At 36.1% G+C, this 10,000-nt stretch overlaps 1 protein-coding gene across 1 annotated transcript in view; it reads right to left on the reverse strand.

The window, feature by feature from the left end:
• Positions 1–3,739: 3,739 nt before the first annotated feature.
• tmem38b (transmembrane protein 38B) overlaps positions 3,740–10,000 on the reverse strand; it is a 28,011-nt gene continuing 21,750 nt past the window's right edge. Inside the window, exons 4-6 of the mRNA XM_084387655.1 lie at positions 9,986–10,000; positions 7,214–7,331; positions 3,740–5,874 (exon numbers count right to left, since the gene is read on the reverse strand). The exon at positions 9,986–10,000 is cut by the window's right edge and continues 73 nt beyond it. Coding sequence (XP_084243781.1) covers positions 5,653–5,874; positions 7,214–7,331; positions 9,986–10,000 — 355 coding nt within the window. The 3' untranslated portion in view covers positions 3,740–5,652. The remainder of the gene's footprint in view (positions 5,875–7,213; positions 7,332–9,985) is intronic.

Raw genomic sequence — 10,000 nt, forward strand, 5'->3', positions numbered from 1 at the left:
ATTATATAAATGATATATAAATATATATATAGTATAGACATTTATTAAATAAATACATGCATGTGTGTGTATTTATATGTACAAAATAATTATACACAGTACACACACATATATTATGAAACAAACTTTTGTTTTGGATTAATCGTTGCCCGGCACTAAAAATTACTGGAGTAAATTTTACAAGAAAATCTGTCAAAAATGTGCAGTTTCTTTGTAACTGTTTGTGAAATTTACTAGCAATATTCTGATTGTAACCAATCAGATCAACGTGTGATCGTCAACCAGTGGATCTCTGAGCTGAGTGAGTGAGTGGAGGCGGGGCTCATTTGCATATTCATAGAACCACGCATACTAAATGAGGCGAGGGTGTCGAGTTACATTCAAGATGTTTTAAGGCATGAAGACACTTTTTTCAAGGAATAAACGTTTAAATGTGTCATTTTGGTGATAATATTATTGACTACAGGAGGACTTTAAAAATAAAGGTTTTAAAAGGGGGTTTTCACAACAATAGAGTTTTGTTTCCCCAGAGAAGCTTTCAGTGAACAGTATTTAAAATAAACATTTAAAAATGTCCGTAGTGTGAAGGACATTTTAATAAGAGGTTCTGTGGATGTTAAAGGTTCTTCATGGAGCCATTCATGCCAATAAACAACCTTAGTTTTCTTCATTTAGTGCAATTTCTTTTTCTATCGCACAAAAGATGTTCTTTAACGTAAGAAATCAATGGTTCTTTACTTTGAAACCATCCTCACTCAGAAATGGCACAAATAATTACAAAGAAACGCCAAGTAAAACATTGAATTAAACATGAAGTGGAAAGACTAATTGTGAGATTGATTTGATGCACGTAAAGCATGATGTGTCTGTGCAGATGGAGCCGCTCGCATTCGTTCTGCTTCTGTGTGTCTTTGTCTCCAGCGCAGGAGAACACAAAGGAGGAGGATCTGTGTGGCCGTTTGCAGCAGCTGAGGGTGTGTGTGTGTGTGTGTGTGTGTGCCCTTTGTGTGCCACTGCCTTTGTTTGGGACGTACCACTCCGTGTCACCAATCCACTGCCGCTCCACTGAGAGCGAGGCGGACCCTCACACACACACACACACACACGCACACAGCCGGACCCCTGGTGGACGTCACATGATGCTGCAGCATGACATCATTCAGAGCAGACTCATGTGATGACATCACTGAGAATGTGTGTGATGATGACATCACTTCCTTAAGGTGAAATCCCTCTGTAAAAAACGTAATTTTGACCCTAGCTTCATCTAATGTTCAGATTTCTGTCTTGGAAATGGATGCAAATGAGTGCATATGTTAGTAGATAATGCCTCATTTGTATATTTCAGCAATGTGTAATTGTTTTGGGTTTTTTTTGCCATTTTTAATGTAATTCAAGACTTATAGAATATTTAAGCCGTCTGACTAGCAAAGCTTGACGACTATCCTAGGGCAATGTTAATCATGTTAGTAACCTTTTAGTAGCATGCTAAATCATGTTGGCAATGTGTTAAATCATGCTTGCAAAATGTTAAATCATGCTAGTAGCATGCTAAAACATTCTAACAATGTGCTAAATCATGTTAGCAATGTGTTTAATCACATAAGCAAAATGCTAACAAGAAAATCATTCTAACAGCATGTTAGCAAACATTCTAGCAATGTGTTAGCCTAAATCATGTTATGCTAAATCATGTAAGCATAATTTTAAAAATCCTATCAATGTGTTAAATCATACTAACAACATGCTAATTCATGTTAGCAATGTGTTAATTTATGCTAGCAGTGTGTTAAAACATGCTAGCAATGTGCCATATCAAGCTAGCAACGTATTAATTCATGTTAGCAACGTTAACTCATGCTAGCATTATGTTAAATCATGCTAACATGTTAAAACATGACAGGAACATGTTAAATCATGTTTGCAACATGCTAACTCATGCTAACAACATGCTAATCGTGTTAGTAATCTACTAGCAACATGCTAACATATTAACAACATGCTAGCAATGTATTAATGCTATCAACATGATAAATCATGCTGGCATTATGCTAAAAAATTATAATAATGTTAAAACATGCTAACAATGTGTTAAATCATGCTAGTAACGTGACTAATTTTTTTACTTTCTCTGAGAAAAATCTTCAAAACTTCAAGCTTTTCAAAGTTATTTTTAACTGTCAGGCCTGGCTTTGTCAGCCCAACATCAATGTTTGTTCACAAACTTTACTCATCTGGTTAGTTTTTAGAATGTCGTGTCGCGCAAAAGACGCGAGTGCAACGGCTGAAGACGTCAGACTAGTGCACGTTTACACTGAAAAACAGTGGAAAAGGCAGTGGAGTGTAAAAAGCCCTTATCCAGCGTGTGTGGCACATGATGACATCATCAAGGACAACAGAAGGAAATCTCCCGCTCTTTCCGTCAGAACGCTGCTGTTGGCACGGCAACGCTCATTCCTGGCAGAGCTGATTCCGCCGCGGGCCGTTTGGAAATCCTTGACGATATTAGGCGGGAATAATTGAGATGTTGATTGCTCCTTCACACCAGTAAATGAGATTATGTGCCGCTGATCGCTCATTAACAAACCTAAAGCATGATTATGAAAATCACTTCCTGCTGTCTGGAATACATATTCCATAGAGTCATATTCCATTACATAAATCAGACAGATCCAATAAAACACAAATCCAATTTCTGCAGAGCACGTCATTTGAAATAATGAGCTGCGCTTGTTTGGCGATTCATATAAAACTACATTTGTGAATCTTTTTTGTTCGTTCCAAATTAAATTTGACATTCGTCCATAATTTTTTTTAAATGTTGCAACTTGTTTCAGACCGTTCACAAATGTAACATTTCCCATAATGTTGGAAGAATGATACAATGGAATGTTCCATTAATGTTCAGAGAAATAACGTTTTCATAACTTAATATGAACAATAGCAAAACGTTATAAACTTGTGTGTAAAGTTGCATCCATTGTTTCAGCTCCTGTCATAAATTTTCACTTAGAAATACACTGAATCACACTGATGAACTGAATAGAAGTGAAGAAGTGCTTCATTTCTGCACCACTAGTAGAATTACACGTTTGATTGACATTGGCTCAACCAATGGCTCTGAGTGGGCGGGGCTAAACCTGTTTGATCAAAGTCATTCTTTTTCCAATTTTGTTTGGTTAAAAATGACACATTGACTGCATTTATTTTTCAATAATCTGCAATAAACTTTCTTTCGTCCTCAATCTTTCATTCATCCGCAATCTTTCATTCGTCCTCAATCTTTCGTCCTCAATCTTTCATTCATCCTGAATTCACTAGGAAATCAATAAAAGCTCCTCTTCACCAGTTAATCTTCCTCACTCATCTGGACTTTCCAGAGCGTTTCTTCACTCATTAATATAAAATATTGAGCATTTCAACTGTGCTGCGTTTGTTTGGTGATTAATCTAAAACTGTAAATTTGTGAATCTTAAATTTGACGTTTTTTAAATGTTACTACTTGTTTCAGAATGTTCAGAAAACATTGAAAAGTAATATTCCCATAATGTTTGAAAAGTAATACAATGGAATGTTCATTTTAGGCTTATCTATGTAAAGTTGCATCCATTATTTCAGCTCCATTCATGAACATTCACTTAAATCACTTAAACATCAATAAAAGAGCATTTCATCACTCATTATTCGTTTTTTTGCAGAGAAATGTTGATGTTTTTCGCACAGACGACAAACAGACGAGTCAGAACCGGTGAATTATATTATTTCTGCATTCAAAACGTACAGTAAAACATGTTCCAGCATTCCACTTCAAATGATTGCATTCATAAATGCATTATAAATTATATAAAATATATTATCATAGTCATTGCAGGATAGAATAGAATAGAATTTTCTGTGAAGCACTTCTGAATAGCAAATATGTACAAGACATTCAGATAAAAAGAGCATTCGTGTATTTTAAAAAAATCATCAGCAGGAATAGTGTAGAAAATTTTCACACACAGGAAAACGCGGTACGTCTCTCTTTCTTTCGTCCTCAATCTTTCATTCGTCCTCAATCTTTCATTCGTCCCCAATCTTTCATTCATCCTCAATCTTTCATTCGTCCTCAATCTTTCATTCGTCCCCAATCTTTCATTCATCCTCAATCTTTCTTTCGTCCTCAATATTTCATTCGTCCTCAATCATTCATTCGTCCTCAATCATTTTTCGTCCTCAATCTTTCTTTCGTCCTCAATTTTTCATTCGTCCTCAATCTTTCAGTTGTCTTCAATCTTTCTTTCGTCCTCAATCTTTCATTCGTCCTCAGTCTTTCTTTCGTCCTCTGTCTTTCATTCGTCCTCAAGCTTTCTTTCGTCCTTAGTCTTTCATTCGTCCTCAGTCTTTCATTCGTCCTCAATATTTCATTCGTCCTCAATCTTTCTTTCGTCCTTAGTCTTTCATTCGTCCTCAGTCTTTCATTCGTCCTCTGTCTTTCATTCGTCCTCAAGCTTTCTTTCGTCCTTAGTCTTTCATTCGTCCTCAGTCTTTCATTCGTCCTCAATATTTCATTCGTCCTCAGTCTTTCTTTCGTCCTCAATCTTTCTTTTGTCCTCAATCTTTCATTCGTCCTCAATCTTTCTTTCGTCCTCAATCTTTCTTTCGTGCTCAGTCTTTCTTTCGTCCTCAAGCTTTCTTTCGTCCTTAGTCTTTCATTCGTCCTCAATCTTTCATTCGTCCTCAATCTTTCTTTCGTCCTCAATCTTTCTTTCGTGCTCAGTCTTTCATTCGTCCTCAAGCTTTCTTTCGTCCTTAGTCTTTCATTCGTCCTCAGTCTTTCATTCGTCCTCAATATTTCATTCGTCCTCAATCTTTCTTTCGTCCTCAATCTTTCTTTCGTCCTCAATCTTTCATTCGTCCTCAATCTTTCTTTCGTCCTCAATCTTTCATTCATCCTCAATCTTTCTTTCGTCCTCAATATTTCATTCGTCCCCAATCTTTCATTCGTCCCCAATCTTTCATTCGTCCTCAATATTTCGTCCTCAATCTTTCAGTTGTCTTCAATCTTTCTTTCGTCCTCAATCTTTCTTTCGTCCTCAATCTTTCATTCGTCCTCAATCATTCATTCGTCCTCAATCATTTTTCGTCCTCAATCTTTCTTTCGTCCTCAATATTTCATTCGTCCTCAATATTTCATTCGTCCTCAATCTTTCTTTCGTCCTCAATATTTCATTCGTCCCCAATCTTTCATTCGTCCTCAATATTTCGTCCTCAATCTTTCAGTTGTCTTCAATCTTTCTTTCGTCCTCAATCTTTCATTCGTCCTCAGTCTTTCTTTCGTCCTCAATATTTCATTCGTCCTCAATCTTTCATTCGTCCTCAATCTTTCTTTCGTCCTCAATATTTCATTCGTCCTCAATCTTTCATTCGTCCTCAATATTTCGTCCTCAATCTTTCAGTTGTCTTCAATCTTTCTTTCGTCCTCAATCTTTCATTCGTCCTCAGTCTTTCTTTCGTCCTCTGTCTTTCATTCGTCCTCAACCTTTCTTTCGTCCTCAGTCTTTCATTCGTCCTCAGTCTTTCTTTCGTCCTCAGTCTTTCTTTCATCCTCAGTCTTTCATCCTCAATCTTTAATTCGTCCTCAATCTTTCATCCTCAATCTTTCTTTTGTCCTCAATCTTTCTTTTTGGCATTTTCGGCCTCTTCCGGGTTTCTTTGGTCCGTGTTGGCGCTCTTCTGATCGGAAATAGAGCTGTTTTTCGAGGTTTGATCTGAACCCTGGGTTGAGTCAGTCAGGGGTGAAAAGGTCAAAGGTCGAACAAACAGAGTCTTGTAGAGGACAGACTCCAGCGTTGAGAATGGATATGATGAAGAACCCATCATCATCATCCGCATCTGAAACCACAGAGATCAGATCATAACTCTATTCTAAACACATGCATACAGATCATAATTATATTCTGAACACGTGCATACAGATCATAACTCTATTCTGAACACGTGCATACAGGTCATAACTCTGAACATGCATACAGATCATAACTCTATTCTGAACACGTGCATACGGATCATAACTCTATTCTGAACATGTGGATACGGATCATAATAGTGCATCATAAAGTGCCTGAAAAAATTTGAACATTATTGTTTAATTCAATACGTTTTCCCCAACCTTTAATTTAATCCCACAAAATACACTTTAGTCATAATTAATATTTTAAGATTTTTCGAATTCTATTGCTCTTTAATGTGATATGTTGTTTGTATTTTATTCTTGCAGTTCTGCAATTAAATAAGGTGATAAGATTCTGACGCATTGCACACACACATACTTGTGTGCTCCCCTTCAAATCACGAAACATGCGTTGGATTCGGAATATTATGATACAGTTCTTCTTTGTTTCGAGTATGTTTCAGAAGTGTGATGAAGGCCTATGCTAATAATTCTACACGTGAAATAAAGATCTGGAAGGTCAAATGGTGAGAGAGCGAGAGGACGTTTCCGCGCTCACAGAAGAACTCAAGATCTGCCGTCAGTCTCGCTGAAGAACTTCACTCTTTTTAAAGCAGAATGATGCAATTACATGAAAATGATGCAAAAAACGTGCAAGAGCGTCACGACAGCTGCGGATCATCTCTACTGAAGGGCAAAGAGACGAGAGGAACACGCTTCATGAGCTTCAGCAGCTCGTTCGTTACATTCACCCAAACGTCTGTCTAATTAAAACACCATCAATCAAACATCAGGCCTCGTTTGAGCTGCGAATGCACTGCCAATAATGATTTAAGATATAGTATGTTAAAACTAAAAGTCACATGATCATGTTTGATTGAGTAAATGGCTTCCTGTTATAAATGTAGTTATTTTTCTTTTCTAATCCTATTTTGCATTTCACTCTAATCAAATACTCAATACAATTAAAGTTGTCGCAGGTCACGCGCAGTGCATTGTGGGATAGTTTCTCATGCAAAGCTTGCTTTTGCATGGGTTTTATTTAGTGGTGGCAAATCGATTAATCGTGATTAATCACATCTAACATAAAAGTTTGTAAATATACACTACCATTCAAAAGTTTTGGATCGGTAAGATTTTTTATGTTTTTAAAAGAAGTCTCTTCTGCTCACCAAGGCTGCGTTTATTTGATCAAATTGAAATGAAAAACTCGGAAATATTATTCACGACACCCAGAGATGTTTTATTTCAGTCTGAAACGAAACGACAAACACAACAAACCTTATTGGTGACGATGAAGAGTGTGTAGATGAAGATCAGGTGGTGTGTTTGCATCGGGAGAAAGCGGCACTGCTGGAGAGAGAACAGAACCGATCCCAGCAGGGTGACCTTGGTCGGGCTACACACACACACACACACACACACACACACACACACACAGGTCAAAGGTCACACAAGGATGAAGAGTTCAGTGGGCCTTAAATATAACAGCTCTGAGATTCTAAAACACACAATTAACACACGTCTGCGACACACATTCAACATTAATGTGTCGAGTTTGACGTCACTCTGCAACTACAGCAGTGGCCAACAGTGACCGGCCTAGGAAAATTGTGTGTATATGTATATATATATATATATATATATATATATATATATATTAAAAAAAACACTACCAGTCAAAAGTTTTGGATCGGTAAGATTTTTTTATGTTTTTAAAAATGCATTTATTTGATAACAACAACAAAAAAAACAGTAATATTGTTAAATATTTTGACAATTTAAAATAACTGGTTTCTATTTTAATATATTTTAAAATGTAATTTATTCCTGTGATCAAAGCTGAATTTTCAGCATCATTACTCCAGTCTTCAGTGTCACATGATCCTTCACAAATCATTCTAATATGATGAAATATTTATGATTATTATCAGTGTTAAAAACAGTTGTGCATCAAATCGTCATATTAGAATGATTTGTGAAGGATCATGTGACACTGAAGACTGGAGTAATGATGCTGAGAATTCAGCTTTGATCACAGGAATAAATTACACTTTACTATATATTCACATAGAGAACAGATGATTTACATTAGAATAATTTTTCACAATATTACAGTTTTTTTTTATCAAATAAACGCAGCCTCGTGAGCAGAAGAGACTCTTACAGATCAAAAACCTTTGACAGGTAGTGTATATAATTCTACAAATTATATTTTAATTTTTCATGTACCATAACGGACTCTGCAAGTCGATTTTTTTTCTGATCAAAATAAGATGAGTGTTTTCTTCTGTACATAAATCCAGTGAAATCCCTTTGGTCTTCAGAGCGACGCTTACTCTCCTGCGTTCTTCCACACAAACCTTTTTAAATGCCACTCGCACAAAAACCATGACAACAAGTGTCGGCTGAAGATGAGAGGAAATCAATCCAGAAGCCAATTATTCCACCTGTGCATTATGGGACCGAACGCTATTATTCAGAAAGAAAGAGACTCTGGACACGAAATGCACAAGAGGCACTAGAGAGACTCCAACGCCAGTCATCAAAAACTCGATCAATAATGCAAAACACTTCAAACTGCTTTATAACTTTAACATTAGCATGTAAATTAATTAACAGAGAAATAGTGAATTTCCTTTATGAGTCGGTTCACATCTGTCTGTCATACTGGAGAACCTAAAACACATTTACAGTAGACCAGGACTGGGTTAGAAATATCGATTCTCATTTTGATGAATCAATTTTTTAGTCTGAGCTGTGTGACATTATTTGTAGCACCAGCCATCATTAGTTCTGAGAGAGATTGTTTTCTTTAAGAAAATGTACATGTACCGTACCTGAAATATGTATCCAAATGAATCGATATCTAGGGTTCTTGATTCAATTTTAAAGAACTCTTTATGCCAAAAAGGTTCAATGTGGTTCTATACTGAACTCTAGGGTTCTTGACTCAATTTTAAAGAACCTTTATGCTAAAAAGTTAAAATTGGGTTCTATATAGAACTCTAGGGTTCTTGACTCAATTTTAAAGAACTTTTATGCCAAAAAGGTTCAATGTGGTTCTATACTGAACTCTAGGGTTCTTGACTCAATATTAAAGAACGTTTATGCTAAAAGATTCAGTGGGGTTCTATATAGAACTCTAGGGTTCTTGACTCAATTTTAAAGAACTTTTATGCCAAAAAGGTTCAATGTGGTTCTATACTGAACTCTAGGGTTCTTGACTCAATATTAAAGAACGTTTATGCTAAAAGATTCAGTGGGGTTCTATATAGAACTCTAGGGTTCTTGACTCAATTTTAAAGAACCTTTATGCCAAAAAGGTTCAATGTGGTTCTATACTGAACTCTAGGGTTCTTGACTCAATATTAAAGAACCTTTATGCTAAAAGATTCAGTGGGGTTCTATATAGAACTCTAGGGTTCTTGACTCAATTTTAAAGAACCTTTATGCCAAAAAGGTTCAATGTGGTTCTATACTGAACTCTAGGGTTCTTGACTCAATATTAAAGAACGTTTATGCTAAAAGATTCAGTGGGGTTCTATACAGAACTCTAGGGTTCTTGACTCAATTTTAAAGAACCTTTATGCCAGAAAGTTTAAATTGGGTTCTATATAGAAATCTCTAGGGTTCTTGACTGAATTTTAAAGAACCTTTATGCCAAAAAGTTTAAATTGGGTTCTATATAGAACTCTAGGGTTCTTGACTCAATTTTTAATTAAACTAAACTGAATTAGGATCAAATCGCAAGCTTATGAACTGAAATTTAATCGAATCAAATTTGTGTCAGTACACCCCTAAATTAGACACTGTCTATCTATTTTTAAAATGCACATTTTCACACTCAGACATATCTAAACTGCACCTGACTTCATACTGTACATGCACTACAAATCAGCAAAACACAGGTTGATTCAAAGACACACTGAGATGCCAAACATAAAGAAAAGTGTTGTTAGTGTAGAGGAAAAGATCCTGCAGCGTTTCAGACAGTCACACAGTAAGTCTAAATGTGTTTCAGGAGATTCATGAGGCATTTGAGACTCTTACTATGACATCTTCAGA

Source organism: Rutilus rutilus, assembly GCF_951802725.1.
Source record: "Rutilus rutilus genome assembly, chromosome: 18".
Lineage (NCBI taxonomy): Eukaryota > Metazoa > Chordata > Actinopteri > Cypriniformes > Leuciscidae > Rutilus > Rutilus rutilus.